At 40.6% G+C, this 23,502-nt stretch overlaps 1 protein-coding gene across 1 annotated transcript in view; it reads left to right on the top strand.

The window, feature by feature from the left end:
- Positions 1-486: 486 nt before the first annotated feature.
- The window catches only part of myo10 (myosin X), a 131,757-nt gene continuing 108,741 nt past the window's right edge, over positions 487-23,502 (top strand). The window contains exon 1 of the mRNA XM_082514315.1: positions 487-1,177. Coding sequence (XP_082370441.1) covers positions 1,157-1,177 — 21 coding nt within the window. The 5' untranslated portion in view covers positions 487-1,156. The remainder of the gene's footprint in view (positions 1,178-23,502) is intronic.

The raw sequence follows: 23,502 nt of genomic DNA on the forward strand, positions 1-23,502 counted from the left end.
AAGAATCACAAACAAAGCACTCTAAATCCTATTATATATATATATTGTGTATATATATATTATATATACACCAGTGACTTTCAAATTGTGGAGTGCACCTGCTGTGGTGAGGCGCACAGTCCCTTCAGGATGGGTGGATGACCAGTGGAAAAATGTAGAGTTAAGCTATGAAGGAAAATGATTTACAAGGGGAAAACAGAGTTTGCTTAAGTTATAAGCCTTTGTTTTATTTCACTAAAATTCAACTTGAAAGTATTTCTGTTGTTACTGACTGGTGAAAGATATGACATGTTAGGTATAAGCGTTCTTTTTCTGCAGGAGGGGATTTGAATAAAGGTTTGATCCAGTTGTTCAATTCAATTTTATTTATACAGCGACTCAAGGTGCTTTATATTGTGAGGTAGACCCTACAGTAATACATACAGAGAAAAACACAACAATCATATGAATAACATCATCTTTGAAGCAAAAAAAAAACAAAAAAACTGCAGTTCTTCAATTGGCCACTTGAGGCTGCCCCCAAAAGTGAGTTCTTCTCCAAATGGAAGCAGTTTTCAGCCTTTCTGCGCTCCAGCGCCTTTTCTCACCTTCGGACTCTCCATGTTGACAGCAGGAGGAGTCAGAGAGACAGCGGGGCAGCAGTAGTGGGAGAAGGAGGGAGGTGCTGGAAGGGCTGGAGGTGGAGCTTGAGTATTATTGTCCGCCGGTCTGAGTGACTGGCTGGCCGAGAGAGAGTCTCCAAAGTTTGACCGGGGTGTCGTTTAGTCGCGTTTCCTCCACATTTTCACTGTTGATCAAACAAAGTGCGCACCGAACCACGTGGACCAAGAAGTGACAGCCGGACACGCGCGGAGGACACGCAAAGAGCTCCAACAGGAGAAGCCCCCAAAGATCTGCTTTAAAGGACTCTGTGCTGGATGAGTAACCCAGGAAACAAAAGAGTAAACTTACTACTGTAGCTCCACACTGACCCACGCTGTGAGCGTCCTCCAGCCCGCACACTTTCAGGAGAAAGATGATGCACTGAAGCTTTCGGATCCGCCGCCCTTCTTCTTTCTGGGTTTTTGTTTGTATCCCACTAACAACACATGAGTTGGATTGACCGGACGCGCGGGTGCCATACAGTAAATCCTCGGGGATTAAAATAAATCGTGCAATGGATAATTTCTTCACGGAGGTAAGAAGACGCTCAAGTCTGCAACTGCTTCGTTCATGCAGCGCGCAGCACATCTTCCATATGCTCGCAGTGTTACTTTTCCTCTCGTCCTGCAAACTTTTGGAGAATTGTAAAACAAGGAAACCTCTCCAAACATGTGCAGCTCATGCACAGCAGGCTCCAAATCTTGCTTTATTGAAAGGATGCAAATACTATGAGGCATAAACTTACTACTGAGTGCCAGGAGTAATGGTAAGATAGGATACTTTAAAATGGAAATTAAACGGTGAGCAACGTAAAATAAACCCAGTGGAGTTCCTGCTCATGTCATAAAGATGCCATAAAGCACTTTTTAGATTTTTTAAACGCGCTTTTCCCAAACCCCTGTAAGAATATCAAACGTACATCATTAAAACATGGATCTCACAGGGACAGAGGGGGGTTTGGACTGGTCCCAGTGGACCTTTGGTATTTCCGCACCTCTTTTCTTCTTTCCTTCCGCAGAAACGGTCTTGTAAAGATATTGATAGAAGTCTAAACCTGCGGCCAAGGGGAGTTTTGTTCTGGCCAAGATGCAGAAATTCACACTTTCAGTGACTGTAGGATGTTCGGAAGCACGAGTCCTGTGCTCCTGCCTTAAAAGCTGATTGAACTTATTCAGTGTAAGCTACCACTGAGGTTTCATTAATGGCAGCAGTCACTTTGCTTTGCTCTGTTATGGTGCAGCAGAGTTTGGACTCCTCAACTATTTCTGGTTTTTATTCGTCAAAAAACATTTTCAAACACACTTAAAAGTCTTCATCAAAACAACGACATTAAACACATATTTCAATAATTAAAATGTAAATTAAAAGAAAGCTTTCCAATACTAAACATCAGTGTTGCAGCTTGCCGATTGTTGGCCTACTTTCTGCCTCTTCTTGTCTTGTTCTTTGTGCAGACTGTTGGCTTCACTCCAGGTTAAGAATGGTCATGTTCTGTGTAAGCGGTGATCAGCTGGTGAGCCTTACTGTGCAGTAATGTAATTATTATATTAACATCAAATAAGTACATTTGTTTCATTTGCTTCAGAAGTACATGCGTAGAAATTTCCTGACATTTGTGGATCTAACTGTGACTTCTGTTACCTGGTCATTTGGGCTGCCCTCGTCACTGTTGGGTATGTCAGGTGGTTTTTCTCGATTACCTGAAGCACTCTGTAAGCATGCTGTACGTCCACCATCTAACAGCATGAGCTGTGACTCAGGGATAAAAGGTGTTCATTGCGATACGCTTGCAATATCAGCGCTCACACCTTTTCCTCTGATGACGTGGGCCAGGTAACAGCGGTAACACTTGAGTCATCCCTGACTCATACCTCAATGCTTTCTTTTTTTCCCCTTTGGAAGCCCTCAGGAAAACAACCTGTCATCACTGCGGTTGGTTTCACTAACAGACCTGCTCAGAAAAACAAACAAACAAACAAAAACCGTATGACACTGAAAGTGATTTAAAACTGGTTTCTCTTCAGGTAGCGGCGTTAAAGGCTGGCGAACAATTATAAAAAGCTTTGCTTCCTGGTTTGAAAAAAAAAAAAACGAATAAAAAAACACCTGCTTTCCCATTGGTGCTTGTAAAATTTGAAATTCCAGTCTCACTTTCGGCAGTATGAAGGGCCAAAGGTCATGGAACTCACTGAGCTCATAGGTGCATGTGTGAGGCTGAGTTAAACAAACACTGCGAGGCCGAGCCGGTCTCATGACGAGTATGAAGGGCTACATCCAGCAGTTCAGTTCTGTGGAAGTCTGAGGGGGAATAATTCTCATTGCCAGAAGCAGGCAGGCGTGCACAATAGTCTCAAATATCGGCCTGCCTGCCTGTATATCTGCCAGCTAATCACAGCTGAAACAAAGAGCCCAGTCTTCAAGGAAAAGGGCATTTGACAAGGAAGTAAACCGGCTTCAGTCATTTCATACGGAGGCCAACGGTTTGACAAGAGAGGAATGTGAACTGGGAAAGAACCTGAAGTGTTTCTTATTTATGCAGTGTGTACACGAGGGACCCGCAGTCTCCGGACAGACAAAGACATGCTGTTAATAAAGGGCATCGAACCTTCAGCCGGCTGTCTTTGAAAACCTCTTTAGGATGCCTGATTAACTCCATTAGTAAATTCACTGTGTTACAGAATCTTCTTGCTTTGTGGTAATGGTCACCTTTAGAATCACCAGTTAACCTAAACCCATTCATATGTTACTGAGTGAGGGAGCTGGAGAGAACTCGTGCAGACGAGGGAGAACCTGGTAACGCTGCTAACCACCATTTAGCTACATTTTGTGAATATTTCATCTTTAATTGTCAGATTTCTGTTGGTTTTAGCCTTGCCATTTTATTTTTATTTACATTTATGCCGAAACAAGCCAGTGACCATTCACTTAGTTAGGATTCATCCTATTATTATTAACTTATTTGGCTTCCTGGGGAGAAGGGAGACTTTTATATGGAGTATTTGTGAGGTTCAAAGAGTTGAAGCAGCTGACAGGCTGAACTGGAGAATGACACATTTAAGAGACAGTGTTAAATGACTGAAAGAATGTGTTAGTTTCAGCACTTAATGGCTGTCATCTTTATGATGACTGTGGTTCAAAGTGTTTGAGGAGGAGTGCGAAGAAGAGAAATCTCACTGTCAACATCACATCTGTTAGGATCATTTTCTCCTAATTTGTGCGATTTATTTCATATTATCCATCGAATTCTGAAAGATTTTCATATGTGGAAATGCTCGGAACGATTTCTCCAGCCTGACTTAAATTCAAAGTTATGCCTGCGAGCTACAGAAGAGCACATTGTCCTGAACATCAGAGACACGAATGCGTTGACAATGACACATCCTTCAGCAGGAGGTTTCTCATCTCTAATTACTGAGCTGCAGCCAAAACAGTCTGCAGCACTCAGTCCAGCCGCTATAAATAGAGCCTAACCACAAATCCAGACGGCACATTTTCATCACTTGGTCATTTTCTTGAAACAGGAATCGGTCTTGCAGTCCAGCAGCAATCAGAGTCATTTTATATAGGTTTTTGTTTCACGGGGAGAAAAGCTGCTAAACATAGAAAACGGCTGCATAACGCGGTCACTTATGTTTTAGTGTTAAGGATGAACAAAGTTAATGTTACGAATGCTCTGTATTTGTCACAGAAAAACCCCTTTGAATCCAGCAGAGAGGTTGCATGCTTAGCTTTATCCATTTGTGTTATTTGGGTCGTCATTGGCAGGATGAGGCAGATTTCATTCAGACTTCACTGACCAACAGCCTCGAGAATCCTGTGTCAGTGTCAGTGATTGGCTAATGTTCGGCTCTGTTGTATCCAATAAACTGCAGAGGATCATTTTCTCTTCTGTGGTAGGAGGAACTGCAGTGTGTTTTGAGGCAGTGTGTGTTCGGGTGTGTGTTGACATAATGGAGTCACTAAGTTCAGTCGGTTAGAAGGTTTGTTTTTATTTGAACTGGTGGGCGTGGAGAGAGCTGGGCCTCACCTGTCCACCAATCAGACGGTGGCTGTGCCTCAGGTGTGTGTTTGCAGTGATCGCAGTGTAAATTTATTCAGCAATGGGGGAGTTAAAGAAAAAAAGAGAGAACAGATGTCAGTCAGGGTTCCTGAAGGCAGGGAGCAATGATAGTAGGATTGTACATTTTTGTGCTATAAAGTCCAAGACATACAGAGTTACTTTGTTTTTAATAACGATGGCTGGCTTATGTTTAAAGACCAATCAGAACAAATCATGAAATCATATTTTCTCATGTTGTTTAGGTATAATTATGCCTTCATGCCTTTTCTTGGCTGCTTTGGCTTTTTTCTGCTTTAAAGCAAACGTTTTCTCTCTTTACTGTAGGAGACAGGAAGCAGACAGCAGTTTGAGTTGTAACTTTATTATTTGTCCATGTGGTTTAAATTTTAAATACCAGTATATGTACTGGGCTTCAAGTTCAGGGTTTGCACCAGAAAGGCTGCCACTGAGTGGTGGGGATGGGCAGGTTGTAAGCAATTAGCATACCTCTGTCCACCCACCATAACACGTTTATCTCCCACTTGTAGCATAAAGAGACGGTAATATAGGTCTGTACCAGCTCCAAAGCGTGGTTAGCCTCGTTCACATGCAGTGATGAATGATTCACTGAGCTGGTGAATAAATTATTTAATCTAAATTTGTTGGTTAAAAATGAACATTAGGCTACTTGGATCCGTTAAGCTACAACCATTCAGTTAGCTAAGTTTAGAAAAATAAACTTCTTTCTTCTTTCCCTCTTCTCCACTGTTTTTCCCCCTCTTCCTTTCTTCCTTTTCTTTTCCTCATTCAAGTCTGTCCCGTATCTAGCAAGTGAAAATAAAAAAAATAAAATAAAATAAACAATAAAAGGTGAATCAAATAGACCACTACGGCAAGGCTGGGATGGTCAATTTGGTAAAGTAAATCCGTTGGGCATCTTTCTTCACCTTTAGACAATAATTCTGATGATGAACCAAACGGGACAGGCAAAAGGAAAATAAATAAATAAATAAATAAACTTCTTAAGATGCATGTCATAAAAAAAACTCCCCAGTGCTTCGACGTGGTGAGCTGCAGGTCGTTTGAGGAAGTGCTGGTTTAGAACAACTCATCTGTAACTCAGGGGCTTCTTCTCCTGATTAACACTGTTATATTTGACTACATGACTACACACCCTTTTGGAGTGTTGCACACAGCACAGATCCTCCGCTCAAACCCGTCTCTGTGTTCATACACTGATGTGAATATATAAACGTCCATGTTGGCAGAGCTCTGTTGCATTCAGTATTGTGTGAAAGTCACATGGACCAACATGCCTCCAAAACAAACCTGTGAGACTCGGGTCCCTGTACTCGTTAACCTGCTTCTCTAGATTCCAAACGAGCCCTGAAAAACTTGCAAAGCTTTTCATTCTTTGAGCCTCTTTTATTTCTCCTCCCAGCAGCCTCAGCTGCCTGCATTTCCCATTAAAACCATAAAAAGTAACAGCTCAATCATAGACATTAATAGGCTCACCACAACAAGCAGAGGCCCTGCCCATTTTATACTGCTCCATTTTAATGATCATTTCAAGCAGAAGGGTCAAACTGCTTCTTCTCCCTCCCTCCGTTTCTCCGGTGCTTATTAAAGCTGAAACTTGACACCTGTGGAGCAGGCAGAAGGAACTGCAATTTAAACAGCTTGCAGATTTGTCATTTTGTCCCCCCCCCCATGTTGTTCATGTCAGACAGCTGTTATACATACAGCTGAATTCCTGCTCGGTCTGCAGGAGTTTCTTCAGGTCATCTTAACAAGTGACCAGTCAGAGTTTGAAGAGTTCAAGATGCGCATAAGTGACTCATCCCCACAGTCACCCCCAGCAGTGTTCATCACCAGAAGTATGTGGACACCAATATAATGTCATTTAGCTTGCTCGCCCTGGAACGTAGATGAAAAGGCGAAAGATTTACTTACTTTGGGATAAATGATGTTTTTAATATCCCTTATTGATTATAATGGAGATGGTCATGTGTCAATATGGAGGGGGGGGAGCAAAGTGTTCAATATATGATATGTTGTGGCACTAACATGTCATATATGCAAACATCAAAGCCGAGATTTAACCAGATAAACATGAAACTTTACATATTTCTGGTGTAAATGTTTCTGTTTGGAGCTGAAGCCAAACTATCAGTGTCTCGCTACCTTGTCTGTAGCCTTCTAATTGTGTGTATGTGTGGAACAAAAAATATTCTTTTCCACAGTCACATATACAATCTTTAAACAGGGCTGGTGTCCTATTTCCTACGTCTTTTTGAGGAAAAAAAGAAAAGAAAGGAGTCGAGCTCTGGCTCACAGTCCTTTTTACCCTCCTGCTAAAATAACAACTTCTCAAGCCGGCACACACTCTGGAGACGAGCCAGAGGCGCCTGCACCCGATCCTAAACTGGTTTCACTGCTCTCAACTGACTGCATGTAGGGCAGAGGGGCAGCAGCGACTGTGGGAAATCAAACAGTCTCAGGCTTGCAGTTTCAGACCCGGGCCCAGACAGGAAACCTGTTTATTTTTATTCCCTCCGCCGACTGCAGCAGTGAGTCCGTTCCAAAACGTTCATTTAAGCTGATCATTTTAATGAGCAGCTCAGCAGGCTGGTGGAGCAACAAAAAGCATATCAACGGGCGCTTTTTTTGATGGTGCTCTTAACTTTCTTTAAAAGTTCCCATTTCTTTACATCGCCGCTCTGCAGGAACACGAGACAATCAGAGCTCTTAAAACCCTGTTTTTGGGGTTCTTTTTAGCTCAGCACCAGGGGAACCTTTTAGTGAGATACTAATAACCGAAACGTTTAAACATCATGGATATGAAAATGGAAAATCGATCAGCAATAAAGTTCAGGATTGATTAAGCCTTTATTTATAGTGGTTCCTACTGTACCTGAGCAGTGAAAGTGCTCTATGCAACTTGCTTAATTCACAAGCATTTTTTTTCTGTGCATAAGTGTTTCCTATCTGACATTCAGATACATTCACGCTCCGATGGATCCATCAGAAAACAACTTGGGGTTATTATCTTGTCCAAGATTATTTGGCATGCAGATTGGAGCAGCCAGGGACACTGAACCTTTCAGTTAGTGCGTGCCCTACTCTTCCTCCTGAATTACAGCCACCCCAAATGATGTAATAACAATCAAAGTTGGTGAAAATTGCCATAAAGTTGAATTCATAAAACTAAACTGATGCAAGCAGTTTTGTAATTGTTTTTCAGTTAATCATCTCTGGTCAGCTGCTTGTTTCGGTGTCTTCCGGCCTCAGTTGTGCATTTCTGTCACAGATGAGCCGCCTTCATGTTCAGTGTAAGATTTTGTCAGTATTCAGACTTTTCTGAGTTATCTTGGAAGCAATGCAGAGACATAAACACTCAACTTTTTTCACAAAAAAGTTGAAAGCACCAATGTAGCTGATCCAGACTCTTCCTGTGTGATCACATTGGTCATTCACGTGTGAGGGATTGGTTCGTTGAAGATGAGACATTTAGGACTTGAAAACGCTCTAAACGCTGCCCTGTTTCCTCATATTTGCTTCTTGTCTCAGTTTGTAGGTTAATCAATGATCTAGATGCCATTGTAGCAGCTGTGTACATGTATGTCTGTGTTATTGTTATCAAGAGAACCTCATGGTTGACATGACGTTAGTCTTTGTGTGGTTCAGACAAGGATGAGGTGCAGGCTGATCTCACACATATGTTTCGACTGCAAACGCATCAGATGTAGGATTAGGATTCAAGGATTAGCACTGAGGTTGTCTTTGTTTTGTATTTTTTTTTTAATTCATAAACTCTTTAATCTCCTTTAACCTATTTAAGAACATTGACAGCTGTTATTCTATCTAAGAGAATGCATGCAGAACTTGAATAATGAAATGAAACAAGTGGGCTTCTTATTATTTATGTATTGTTGCAGAGAAATGGAGTTTGGTTTAAGGGTGTGGCTGATAAAATGCATTGTGAAGCAGGGGTGGGGAACTCCAGGCCTCGAGGGCCGGTGTCCTGCAGGTTTTAGATATCACCCTTTGTCAACACACCTGAATCAAACGATTAGTTCATCACCAGGACTCTGGAGAACTTCAAGACATGTTGAGGAGGTAGTTTAGACGTTTAAATCAGCTGTGTTGGATCAACAGCACATCTAAAACCTGCAGGACACCGGGCCGTGAGGTCGGGAGTTTCCACACCCCTGCTTTAGTGGCTTCATAGTATAGTGGTTAACACATTTGTCTAACACGTGAAAGATCCCCGGGTTTAAGACTGGAAGGTTGCAAAATCTGCCAAAAGTCTGAGTTACAAAGTAGACAAAGGAAGCTTTTACCATGCTATCTTAGATCAACAGTATGATGTCATCATTTTTAAATGGCTCACAATTTAAACGACTAAACACATACTTGGACTTAGTCCACACTTACATGTCAAACCTGCTGGTAAACAATCACTTTTCCTTTTTCTGGAAATGATCACTAAAACAATTCAGAACCTTCTGTATTGTTCACCAATTCAAAAATAAATTGTCACCTAATTTTATTCACTAATAAAGTCAATGATTCAGATGTGCATGCTGCAGGTTTTCTTTGTCTCTTGTCAAAGATCTTTGTCAACAAAATGAGCCCACAAAATTAAAGAAGCAGAAGATTTTGGTCAAAATCCCAAGGTGCAGAGTGCAGTGTTAAAAGTGCCCAATATCCAGACACAAAATGAACAGAAAAATCATTCCTGTTCGGTTTCTTCACCTTCCTCACTCGTTGCTCGATCCTCCTCTTTTCTCTTCTGGCTTTCTGTTAAGTCTTGACTTCCTGACGGATATTTCTAAACATTCCTCTGGATCCTAACGCTTCCTAACCTCTCCCTCAGTCCAGCTTCCTCCACATGTGTGTTTTATGGAACATTGTGCACAGAGGTTTGCGCAGCTCAATTCATTGTGATTTTTATCTGTACATTAACACTGCTGGGGGAAAAAATCCTGGTGTTTTAATTGGTGACATAACTACAATTTAAACCTCCCAATAACATGAAACTTACATAATCACTTTCTGTCTAACAGTCAATAAAATGCGCTTAGGTGACGTTGAAGGATAAAGCTGAAGTTATCGTGTGCACTGTCAATATTTATTGAACTGATCGTCATGTTAGGTCATTTCAAATAAACTGTTTGCATCTGTTTTTCTTAAATCCTTAAATTTTAATTTAAATATTACCTAAAAATGTCTAAACTATATGGAAAATATGCCCACATGGAAAAGATATATATATATATATATAAAGTTTGTATCTGTCTTGTGTGAAACTTGTATGAAAAGCATACAAGAGTGAAAACAGATATAAGATCCCTTGAAAAATGATATAAATGAAACTTGTATGTTTTGGATACTTACTAAAAACAATATATGAAAGTAATGAGAAAGTGGCCACTTTTATGAGTAAATCATGTAAGCCTGATATGATTCACTATATGATGTAGGCCACATCTTATGCAAGTCTTTTATAAGTTTTTACTATTTCTTTTCCATATGGGTGTACTTAGCTGACATCACAGCCTTTGGTTTGTGGACTTGTGGCAGCACTTATGGGTGCAATAATAATAAGTGTTAAGTGAGCAACTTATAAAGTTTTTGCATTTCACTCATCAAAACTATTTTTTAAATGATGACAATTTTTTAAATTTTCAAAAAAGGACTAGCTGCACAAACACCATTCAGAGAGTTATTTCAGTTGCTGTTTTCCTGATCTCAGAGGTCGGAAGAAGAGTGACGTCGCTCCCAAGTTGATTATGTTTCAATATTAAAGCAGGAAAAACATGATTTATTTAGCTTCTTGGCACAATAGAGCGATGCACTCATCACCAGAACAGAGCAATAGTTTGTTTTGCTTAAAAACATTGCTGCAGCATGGTCATGGATGGAGCCTGCTCAGTGTTCTGTGAATGGCTCATTTAATGAGTCACAAATACAAACTAGAAGTTCTAGTTTTACTCTTGTTTACTTTCAGTGCTGCCATCTTGGATTATTAACTCTGACTTGGTGGGGCTGCTCTGACTTCAGAAATTCCGACTTCCAAGTGACTTGAGTTAGTGCAGCTGAAGATTAGCACCGCATCACTTAGCATATCTTAGCTAGTGGCTACATAAGACTGCTAATCCAAACTTTAAGCCTTAACGCAACATAAACATGTGAGTTATAACAAAACTACCACAGTACAGTTATTATGAAGGGGAAACTATTACAACTATTACTAAAAACCATTTTTGTATCAGACTCTAAAGATGTTATTAACATGTGAGGCACCTGGCTCTCTTTTGGAGCCAACCTCAAGTTTTTTTTCCAACTTATTTTTGTAATACAACCGAGCCATCGAGGTACCATCTGTAGGCAGATTTAGTTTCAACTTAAGGATTTTCTGTCACCTGACCTCTTTATGACCCCATCATTGTGTAATAAATCAGACTCCATTAAGTTAATGTTAAAAACCATCACTCCTCTGGTGTAACATGTCTACACACCTTTACGTTAACCTCATGTACAGACTTACTGTACAGTTCCTACACAGGAACCTGCACATCTCTGCATGAGAGGTCATTTCTTGGTTGAGTGGCTGTAGAAGCAATATTTAAGAAGAAAAAAAAAAAAGCAGTAAAATGGGTTTTAGTCTGAGATGGTCTGTTGACACTAATCCCTCAGTGTCCTGCTGAGTCGTGGTTTCCCGCTGGTGAAATGGTCAATTAAAACCAGGAATGGACGACTGTAGATCTGACCCCTTTTGACTTCTTTCAATGTTGCGGCATCACTGTGCTGCAGAAGGAGGCAGAGGAAAGCTGAGGGTATTTTAGATCTTTTCACTGCCTTTCAGATCTACACCGTCTGTTATTTATTTCATAAATCAGTATCCAAGTATAAAAGTCTGGGGGGGGTTTTCTGGAATTTTTTTTCATATAGAGTTTCTCATCTGGTTTTATTTAAATTACCAAATCAGTTGCAAATAAATCCTAAAAGTAAAATGCAAGTTAGAAATTCTGCAGTGGTAAAGATACTACAAGGATTATTTTGCCATTTATTTCTTAATTTTGAAATTAAATATCTTTAACATGCTTGATTCAGAATAACTTCAGAATAAATGCCAAGCAAAACATGATATTAGCAAATATGTCATGCAGTATAGGAGTCATGCTTTACAAAGATGAGTCAGAATTTGTGTTTTATGTACGTATGCCGGCTTTGTGTTTGTCTCACCTGTCACTGCGAGCCACTCAAATACACACCTGACAGGTTAAGTAGGCGAATAACGTTTTGATGTTGTTTGATTCGAACAGTGGTGTGGTTTAATTTAGGATTTGCACATACCTAAAGGCATGTAGCACTTTTATTATTGCACATAGCGCTACAGGGTTTACACATCACCACGCTCAGAAATGATTGTAATAATTTAATGGAAACATCTCCAGCAAGGATTAAAACCAATGGGCTCAAAGGAAGGCACGTCTGGAGACAGGGTTTGGTCATACATGTCAGCGTGTGGTTTGCCTTCAGCCCTTCAAAGGTCAGAAATTTGTGTTGGAGATTAGAGCAAGCTGCATGTTGAATGTGACAAGGTAATTTTAAATGCACTCCAGGTTTCTTGGATGGAAAAAAATAAATAATTAAATGCAAATAAAGTAAAAAAGAACATCTTTGAGCAGATGACTCACAATGTTCACTTGTCTAGGATAACATTTCTGTTGTTTTCTTCCTCTTCTTTTTCTTTATTTCGACTTGTTGGACATTTGAATTTGATTTTCACTCACCCAGTCAAATATTCTGTTATTGTGCTTTTGTTAATTTTTTGCCTTTTTTTTCAGAGGGGGCCTGATAAAATGTGGTTAAACTTTTTTTCTTATTTAAACTTCACATTTCAGACAGGATACAGAAACAGAAACATGGACAGATATGATCAGGGTTCAAACGAGGTCAGAGTATTCCCATAATGAGGAAACCTCCTCTGACTGTAGTTTTGTCAGGCAAAAGCCATCAATGGTCCAAACACATCACGACCCTTGCAAATATAAAAATGTAGACTGGCGCCGCAAGAGTGTAAGAGGGGCAAGATCAGTTCCTTAAAGAATCACTTTTAAAGGCTGATCTAAAGCCTGATGAGTTATCCCCATGTTGCTGTGACTGTAACTGTGACAGGAACAGCCTGAACTATTTATTAGGCTTAGTTTGGGTTTTGTGGCTCTCAGAGAACCACCTCCTTCGACATCTTGGAGCTGGATCTGACAGTTACTTTAAAATTACATCCCCTTCAGTTTGTGATTGGCCCATTATGTTGAGTCACGAGGGAATGCAGGTGTTGAACTCGGTTTATATTGCTTCTCACTATCACTGTGTCCTTGCATGTTTACAACCAGCCGAAACACAGTGATTACCTTCAGGAAACACTTTCAGTCCCAAGGAATATCATGTTTCTCCCTCTCTATGTGGAGGACCAGTGGCTGACACTTTCCTCTCTTTAGTAAATTAACTACATCACTAAAGACAACTCTAGTTCATCAGTTTGACAGCTCTCAATTGTGGAAGAAGATACAACTCAGATAAATTCACTTCACAAACTTGCTTTCTAATGACAGTTGACAACATTTTGTACAAAAAGATATCGGAGCTTTCCATTAACTCGAGTGCTTCGAAGGAAGCCTTTCAGCCTTTTGCAGATGCATTGAATCTTGCATAAGATTTAATCACCAGAACATTAAACTGGACTTGTAAAAAATGAAAAATCCCCTGATTTAAATTGTTTGAAAGATTTTGATTTTCTGAATGTTGTAATTGTTTCTTTTAAGTCGGATGTTGGTTATTGTCTTGGACATCTTTGATAAACACGGTTCTGTTTAAGATCAGATCTGAGAGAGAAGTAGGAGGAGGGTTATCTGATCCTGCACTGTGCTGAATGCAGCTTCCTGGCAACCCCATCCATGCAAACACACTCGCACACAACACCACACAAGTTAGAAGCTAGGCGCAACCCGAAAAGCCAAACATCCATTTCCACTAATTGGCTTGTTCTCATGCGATCCTGTTACCTTGTGAGAGTGCAGGTCCACTCCTCTGAGGCTACTCCGAGTTCTGGAACATCACGCTATTCTTATTTGCTCTGTTAGAGAAGACTAAGAAGTTCCATCGTTTTAAGGATCTCATTTGATGTGATTGATTTTTTTCTTTTTTTCCCTATGCTACAGGAGTCTAAAAGGCAATCAAAGTAGCTCTTTCCTTCAACCTCATATTTACTGCTGATTCTTCCAGGCCATTAAGGGGTATTTGCAGCTTGAGTGGTCAAGATAACTTTTCTATTAATATACTTATAGTATGCTCCGGGGCGGCTGTAGCTCAGGCGGTAGAGCAAGTCGTCTACTAACCGGAAGGTTGGTGATTTGAGCCCCGCCTGCACGCTAAATATCCTTGGGCAAGATACTAACCCCAAGTTGCTCTCTGATGCATCCGTCCAAGTATGACTGCGTGTGAATGTTAGATAGGAAGCGCTTAAGCACAGAAAAAGTGTTTGTATGAATGGGTGTTTTGGTGAATGAGGAATGTTGTATAAAGCGCTTTGAATCCTCAGATTTGAAAAGCAATATATAAGAATCAGTCCATTTACTACTTACCATGCTGTTTTGCTTTGTACGTAAGCAGCAATTAAGTATGCATACTCCCATTGATGGGATGAGAATACCCAGGAGGGAGAGGCCTGAGGACTCTCACAAAGGATATTTTTAAGATTCATATGTGAACAGAATGCGTGACACAATGATGTTGAAGTATTGTCTAAAAATAAAGATTTTAAGCTCCTACTTTACCTTGATTTCTACTACATGGCCTATCCTTGGGTGCCAAACATTGCTGTTCTGCTAGATGCTACTGGTGTTGCAGAAGTATCCACACTGTGTTTTCTTACCTCTGTAACTTGATGCACCAGCCGTGGCAATATTTGACCATATTAGTTACAAAAAGCTACAAAATCTGCATATAGAGTGATAGTAATTCACAAGTTGATCAGGCGGGATGGTGTAGTACATGTTTCATTTGTTGTTTTTGTTGTTTTTTCTGCTGATTTTTACATGGTTCTTATTTTAACATTACTCACTGGTTAGATTTAAACGAACTGGTTCTTATAAAGTGTTTTTCTACTGTACATGAGAGTCAAAGTTCTTCTAACATGTATAAAATTGGTGGAATCCAACAACCAACCTTTCAATTGGTACCCTCACACTTTAGTGGCCACAACAAATTGACTGGCTAACAAACGTCTATGCAAAGCCTCAAATTATTGAATTTATGTGAAAAGAACAACCTTGCATGCTAGTGGACACAGAAGCTACAACAGCACAAGACACCAAAATTACTTGGTTAAGTTTAGAAGAAGATTTGGGTTCTAATGGAGCCTTTTCAAACCCTGTACAATCGAATCGAATAAAAGCTACCCAATCCATTTAAAAGTGACAGCAAGTTACAAATGTCAGTATGTACTGAGTTTGGAGTAAAACCTGAGATTCTCCACCCAGTGCATCATGGGGATCTTGTCCACGGGTTTGACAGAACAGCACCACGTTACACCCTGGGAATGTGAATGTGTCATGTAGCTTTTGATTATCTTTATCAGTTTATGGAGTTCAGCTCTGAAGGGGAATTTACAAGAAAATGAAACTAATTCAACAGATCGGTTGAATTCAAGACTTGACGTGTCTGAAGTCTGAGTAGGACAACATTTATCTAATCTCAAATACCCACATGTCTCATTACTAATGCAGATAGTTATCTGTCATATTTCGATTTTTTCCCCCGATACCTTTGAGCAGTAAATGATGGTTCTTTGCATCTGTAACTAAGCACATGAATCACTGAACAGATTCGTCTCACTTCCTCTGAATAAAATCTTATTGAGCAACAGCAGCTAAAAGAGATGTTCATCTGCCCGCCACGCTCTAGTCCCTATCAGTCTGTCTTGTGTTTAATGTTTCATTTTGACAGCCAGGACTGATGTCAGGAAAAAGGAAGTTGGAAGGTTCAAGATGCTGATGTGGAACATAAAATCTCCAAAATAATGTTTCCAGAGCAGTCGACATCTTCCAGCCCCTGAACATGTACAGTGGTGTAATCGCACAATTGGCCTGCAAATTGTGGCAAGTACAGAGACATTTTTTGATGAACTGCTTTTGGGCAAGAGCCTAGATGAGCCGAGATGGTTTGAATCTGGGATTAGAATGTGCAAAAGCACCCTTTGTTAATGTTGGGGGAAAACCAGTTGGCAGTCTCTTGCCACGTAATTTTTTTTCGTTTTGTTTTCTTTTGCATGATTTCTTATTTTGCTAAATTTGCATCCACCTAATTGAGAACAAATAAATAAATATTCAGTAAATTGAAATCCTCAATATAGTAGCACCTGACTCTACCTTCTAGTGGCCACAAGGATAGAGCGGGTGGTTGGTACGACCCTTGACTTCTATAGTCCTTAGTCAGTATTTTTGAACCCCAAATTGTCCCTGATGTATCTCTGAATGTGTTAGGTTAAAAAAAACCTTTATAAAATACCTTATAGAATAAGTTGTTATATGAAAGTATGTGTGAACAGGGATATGTGGCTTGTAGTGAAGAACCACGTTGAGTTCTCAGTAAGAAAAGTGCTAAATAAATAAATAAGCCAGTCTATTGACAATTTACTTGCTAGAATATGGTCGTGACGATGAGCCAAAATAGCTGAGATGTCCTTGAGAATCTCTTAATCACTGATATCTTTCTTCTGGTTTTTGACAACCATGGTCAGAAACAATTGAGTGCACAGTGAGATGAGATTGCGTCTCCTCTTAAAGTACTCAAGTTGGTGTTTACTGAGGTTAGTGATGGAAGAAGTTGTTCAAAGAACTGGTTTGCAGCAGTGCTGCTTGATAGTCCTCAATTAGCATTTTTTTAAATTTTTTTTTTGGTCTGGTTTGGCGTGAAAAGTGCTGATGGGAGAATGAACTGTTTGTTTTTGCTGGTTTAAACTCTGGATGCCTTCAGCTCCAGACCTGGGGCCTGTTCTTCGTACCGCGCTAAGTGAGTTAGCTGGATGAGATTGTTGACGATTTCGCGTGATCCTGGATCGTTCGGTTCCCCGAAGCCCATCCGGGACTTGCTGTCATAGCAACAGAGCCGTAAGCGTAAACCTGCTGGGGAGCAGGTTTACTTTATGTAAACAGGATTAGATCGCGGCCACGCAGGTATGTCCGCGTCATTCATACGAAAGCAACAGCGATATTCCACCACTGTTTCACCATAAATAAATATTATCAATGTAACTAAAGACAATGCAGCACTTGATCCTTTTATTGATGTCACACAGATACATACAGGTCATTTCCTAAAAAAGGGAAATGTACTATTAACATTCTATTACATGTATGTGATTATTACAGATGTAATTCATATTTCAGAGTAGTAATTGTAAATTACTTCGTGTAATCAAGATGAGAGACCACGGCTATAAAAGCGAAGGTGGATTTGGGAAGTCTGTCGCAGTCATATCCTGTCCGTTTACGCGAGCAACCCATTGCGGAAGGTGCAAGATTGATAAGGAGAGTCCTCAGAATCCAGCGTATATTGCGGGACAGACAGGATCCTTTAGCTCAGCGCGACAGTGTGCTCATAGAGAGATATCGATTTTCCCGTGAGGGTATTATTCACTTAACCAACTTGTTGACGAGGGGGTGCAGGACCACCACCTGTCTTTTTTTTTGCTCTGCCCTTTTCTTGGTTGCTGTTATGAACAAACAAACAGATTATTTCAGGGTCTCTTTCCAAGAGACGAAAAGCAATATAAGTGATAAATATTACCATTCTGTAGAATATTCTTATATTTCACTTTTACCTGTTCCCATGTTCTAGTGGGTCCTGTTGTGGCTCTAATGTGAAAGGGGATATAATATAACATATTATGATATAATATAATGTAATATAATATTGGATAATATGGTGTGATATGATAAATCTACCCTACCGCCTACTGGTGTTGGCCAGAGGGGCCGATGGCGCAATATGGCAGCCTGGCTTCTGTCAGTCTGCCCCAGGGCAGCTGTGGCTACAACCGTAGCTGCCTCCACCAGTGTGTGAATGTGAGAGTGAATGAATAGTGGCATTGTAAAGCGCTTTGGGTGCCTTGAAAAGCGCTATATAAATCCACTCCATTATTATTGTTATTATTGAATTACTTACGAGTTTGATTTGTCAGCAACTTTCTGCCAGCCCTCGCTCCTTGCTTTTGCAGCCTTTGCAGTGTTCCCTTGCGTTTTAATTAAACTCTGAAACTCCTGAAATCCCTCAATCAAGAGTTCTTGCTCTGCTGCCGAAAAATACCGAGCCGAGCGCGCTCCTTCGACATTTTCGCCGACCAATCAAAGGGTTGCCGATCAATGTTTCTACTATCGATGCGTAGCCCCTGTTGGGCCACCCAGTGATCTCACATTACTTCATCCAGCTATACTAATCGTCAACAACAGGTGTGTTCGGGGAACCGGAATAGCGAGCTCAGAGTTAGCGCGATGATTTGGTCTTGGATGTTTCATTTGATCTTGGATGTAGTAAGCGACGTACGAAGCACAGGGCCCTGGTTTCAAATTATTCCTGAATGAAACAAACGCTGTCATTTGGCTTTAAGCTCATTCTCTTTTGCCTTGAGACATTGAAGCCCTTCTCTGTCCTTTTTCTTCTCTCTCATCTTTGAGTGTTACAAAGTAGACTTAAAATTTTTTAATCAGTTTACAGTTTTTACAGCGATTCAGGCCTGGCAAACAGTTTTTATTCACGCTTTAATGGTTAGCTCTTATTTGTTTGATAATGAATGAAAAGCTCCCTTCTTTTTTTGTCTTTGGCAATAGACTGCACCCATTTTCAGTGTGCACTTGAGCCATAAGTAGCAGAGAGTCGGTGTTTGTCTACCTTTGTTCGCAGATCTCTTGAGTTATATGCAGCCTGAAAAATATCCCCATTACACTATGTGAAACATGATGATTTAAACACACTCTCGGGTCTGCTGTGATAAAACAGAGCCCTAAAGTTTGTTTACCCTGCAAAGCAATTCTTCTCTAATTCATTCCTCGCCAGGCCACTTAACCCACTTCTTCTCCATCCAAGCCGCCAGAATCATAGATTGTCTTTGTGAGTGCACTCAGTTACTTGACACTTTTCCAAAAAAGCCATAAAGTCATTAGAGGAAGTTAAAAGCTCTGAGGCTTGAAGCATGTCCCAGAATAAGGCCTTTCTCATGCTCACCAAGCTAAGATGCTGAGACAAAGAAAACAAGGTTATCTCTGCTGTCCAGTTGGTCAGGCAGCTTCAAAGGGGTTTTGTACCTTAAAATCAAGGCTTGTTTCCTAAACTGAGCAGAGATGGAGATAACTGAGAATTTCAAGGGAGAATGTAAAAATGTACGTCAATAAAGTGTGAGCAAGACAGAAAAAGCAAATTGAATTTGAATTAAATATAAGAAGTAGTGTTCTGTAATGACTCTTAATGTCTATTTGAAGAGCATTTGTTGCTGATTTAGCCAATGTTATCTGCAGTCTCGGGATAGCAGCTCCACATTTCAATTGAATCACTCCAAGCAAAATATCCTTTGTAACAAACAGATTAGACATTCTCAAAGTTCAGGTCAGGCCACTCTAGTTAAAAGATTATTTACCTCTGCAGTTATTTAGTTACAGCAGCATGTTCAGGTCCTCCCTGTCTTTGCATGCATAAACATTAAAAGCATAAGCTAGAGAGCAGCAAGACTCTTTTAACGATCAGAGCAGCCATCAGTGACATCTGGAGGTGTGTTGCAAGAAACTTGTTAATGCACATCAACTGTTGGGAAACTGCTAATATACGAGGGCGATCCCAAAAGTAAGGTCTCCTATTTTATTTTTACTTTTTTAGAAATACAAACAACTGTTTATTGAAAAATGATTTCTTTTTCTATATAATCACCATTTCAGTCGATGGTTTTTTTGTAGATGTTGTGGCAGTTTTAGACTGCCCATGTCATACCAGCTCGCCGTCGTCTCCTTCGGGAAGCATTGAGCAATCCACTCGTTGCCGTTTGTTCTTCGTGAATTTCAGTACGACCGGCTGTAAACTCTCTACACCACTTGCCAACGTTTTTGACATCAATGCACGACTGTCCATACACTTATTGGCGATTAATTTTAACTGGTTTAACGCGTTCTGCATTCAAAAGTCGAATAACTGCACGAACTTTGCACTTGGCGGTAGCATTGAACGGGGGCTCCATTTTCAAGGGCTGCCAAGCCAAGATTGAGTGTCCCAGCGAAGCTGCTCATTCTTGTTTGGGAGTGGAGGAAGCACCAATCACAACAGTGTGGCGAACAGCCGTACGAACTGTTTCTCTACCCCACTGCTCTGGAGACCTTACTTTTGGGATGGCCCTCGTACCTTAAAGAAGGTACCCCGTATAGAATGGGGTTTTCTGAGCAGTCAGCTGATGCTGATCAGCTGTTGTGAGAATTGGGTTAGGGCAGCTTTGGACATTGTCCTTTCTCACATGTAGCAGGAATCCACTGATGCCACTTTGTCAATGTGGAAAATTGGTTTAGTTGAGGAAGTTAGATAGTGCAGGATGTAGGACACACGACTCCCACTCTTCTGTTGTGAATATGCCAGACAGTTAAGTGCAGTATTCCCACATGAGCTCAATCTGACATCCTGTTTGTTCTGAGGAGCTGGCAGGTTAAATGACATTGACAATGGTATCTGCAGCTTTGATGGGTAATATCTGGAAAAGTTCAGGTCTGACATGCATGTGTGAAACCTTTGGTTGCTCTCCATGCCATCTTATTTTTTGTTGCTGGAAGACTCCTTTCACTGCTTTCACTGCTTATTGGCGCGTTAAATGACTTCAGATGTTTCCAGGTCACACCAAACTGCTACCTTAATTTGCAGAGTCACACAATCTGTTTCTGGGGGTAAATCCGCCTCTTTTTGTATAACAAGACGTCTGTTGCTGGTCCCAGGAGAATGGCAGAGAGGGGAAGGCGGTATTTATATTCGTCCGTTTCTCCTTCTTGGAGTCTGCAAAAGCAGCGCCATGCGACCACAGCTGGGCAACACATGGCAACTGTGGCCTCAGCTGCCAACTTGTAGCAAACACAAACCCACACACACACTAACACAATGATGCACAGAACATCCTGCAAACGCAGTCGCTGAAAGCGCCGTTTACAATGAGAGTTATTGTATGTGTGCACGCTTTTTCAGCCGGAATGCTGCACTTGTGCAAACAATGCCTTAAACGTGCACAAATTACTCTCCCATGCTCTCGTGTGCATGGATACTTTCATAGACAAACACAGAAGGAGAAAGTAGGTCAGGTGGGCCCAACAGAAAGGACTCTGGTCATTTCCCTCCTTTATGGTCTAAGTGGTCCTTAGGGATGGAAACCAGTCTAAGCTCAGTTAGTTCAACGTCAGGTCATTGTTGATCCTGAGTTTCACATCTGCAGAAAGTTTAAGAGTCTCATCTAAGTTTAGTTTATTCCTTTGAATTCAGATTTCCTCACGTGAGTTTGATTTGGGCTCAGACATGCAGCGGCGGAGACGAATCGCTTTGCATGCATGCTTGTGATGACGAATGAGTCGCAGACGAGACATTTGTTTAGCCAGAAACTGGTTCACTGTGTTCAGTTTTGTTTATACAGTGTTTTGATCATGTTTTCAAGTTGTGCATTAGATTCATGTACAGTGTAATGTTTAAATCCCTTATTGCCACTAATTTGATCTTCTTTCCCTCCCTGTGGAGCAGCGTGGAGAAAGCTCACTTATTGTTCTTCCTTTGACTGAAAGCTCTCAGAGGAGAAAATAAAATGGCTTTATTTAATATAGAGCTGTGTTTCCTGTGGTCTGGTCCAGCTTCATGAAATCTGGAAATCATGATCTGCATGGTTCTTAGCAGAAGGAGACATAAATATATGCTGAGATAGCCAAGTCTTGTGATGGGATAAACACAGTTAATAGTGGTAGATTGCAGTGGTGTGTTTATATTCACTTCCATTAGGTGCTTAGTGGGGCGAGCTTAGTGTAGGTAACATGATTAAGCAGACACTGTAAAAAGTTTTTGTTGGTGGCAAAACCATGAACCATTTTCGACTGCTGGTTTCTTCTTGTACAAAGTATTTGTTTTTCTACATTTGAAAATTAAATGAATTCATTTAAGCTGCCATTGACTTAAAGTAGCAGCCAAACAGAGGCATGAATCAGAGCTGCAGCAAATTCATGCTGTTTAATTTTTGGATTGGGGAGTGAAACACGGTGCCATCTTCGCTGAATTCATTTAGACTACAAGTGAATTCATTTAAGCTGTTACTAGTGCTCTGTAAGAGGTTTTTTTTTGAGTCATACTTGGCTTTTCTGTTTCCATTTTACATCTGTAGTCTTAGGCTTTTGACATTTTGTTTGTGAATTTCATAGACCAGTTCATTTTTATTCATTTATGTGGAGGATTTCATTTGCATCTAAATGCTGGAAACACACCAAAGCTTGGATGGAAGCAGCGCCCAGAATACCAATTGCAACTGTGGATATATTTCACTGAAATAATGTCTTGGAAAAGCATAATTACGAGAAAGCTGATCACCAAACCAAACCTGCCTTAAATACAAATGATTGTTTTGTTTAAGATCAGATGCAACAAAAGCGACTTTGCTCATGTAAATGAGATGTATTCAAATAAAAGAAAAAATGTAACTGTAGAGAAAAATAAATATGCGGACTGGTTGGTCTAAAATCATTCATGGAAATATAAAATTACCACTGACAGAGTACAACAAGGTTGCCAGTTGAAGGTAAAAAAATGTTAGTGTTACAGAAACAAATCTTTCTCTTCGTTGAATGACCACAATAAAAACAGTTCAGTGCTTTTTAGGCAATAAAGTCCCCCCCAATTAAAAAATGTTAAAAAAGAAAAGAAAAAGAACAAATACCTGACTAAAAATGGCACACAAAGCCCCACTGGCTCTTTCTGTTCATGTTGCATGGTTGACTCACTGAGGAGAAAACAAGGAAGCCGCCCAGCAAGCATAACTGAGATTACAGCCTGGGTTTGTGGGATTCACAGTCACTTTGTTCTGCAAACCAAAAACGGCCCAAAAGTGGATCCTCATTCAAAAAACATGAAAAGAGAATTTATTTTTACTTTTGGAGATGCAGGGTTTCGACTTTAAAGCTGCCTCGCTTACCGCTTCACACCTGCAAGCTGCTCTCAAAAACCTATGGTTGGCTGTAATGTAGTTGACCACAATCATTCTCAGAACATTTCATATGGATGAGAAACCACACTGACAACCATCTCACCCGTTGTGCACAGAGGTGACCTGGGCAGAAAAAGAAAGAACTGGGTCAACGAAGACATTAGTCCTCACAGGAAAGGCAAGTCAGAATTTCTTCACTTCAAAGCTGTTTGCTTTCAAAGGACTTCTTCAGATCTCCATTGAACACGTTCGTCTTTTCGCATGCTGCTTATGTCTTAGTTGGACTCTTAAAAGTGTGTCTGAGCCAAAGTCGTCTTTGGCTCTTGTGTTGTTTCATGTGGCTGCCTTGAAACGGGGAAACCAGAAGCGTCTTTTCAGTTGTCTGTAGCGGGGCCAGCGACCAGGTGCTGGCACTAAATAACGAGCCAATTCAAAGAAAGTCAGGAGCTGTTTAGCTGAAGAAAAAGAGAAAGGTCACAGTGTGCAGGTGGCTTTGCTAAACTGTGAGTTTTGGATCAGCAGAAACATAAACTTGGAACTATTTTTGCAGTGTGACATG

Source organism: Aulonocara stuartgranti (genome assembly GCF_965226115.1).
Source record: "Aulonocara stuartgranti genome assembly, chromosome: 18".
NCBI lineage: Eukaryota > Metazoa > Chordata > Actinopteri > Cichliformes > Cichlidae > Aulonocara > Aulonocara stuartgranti.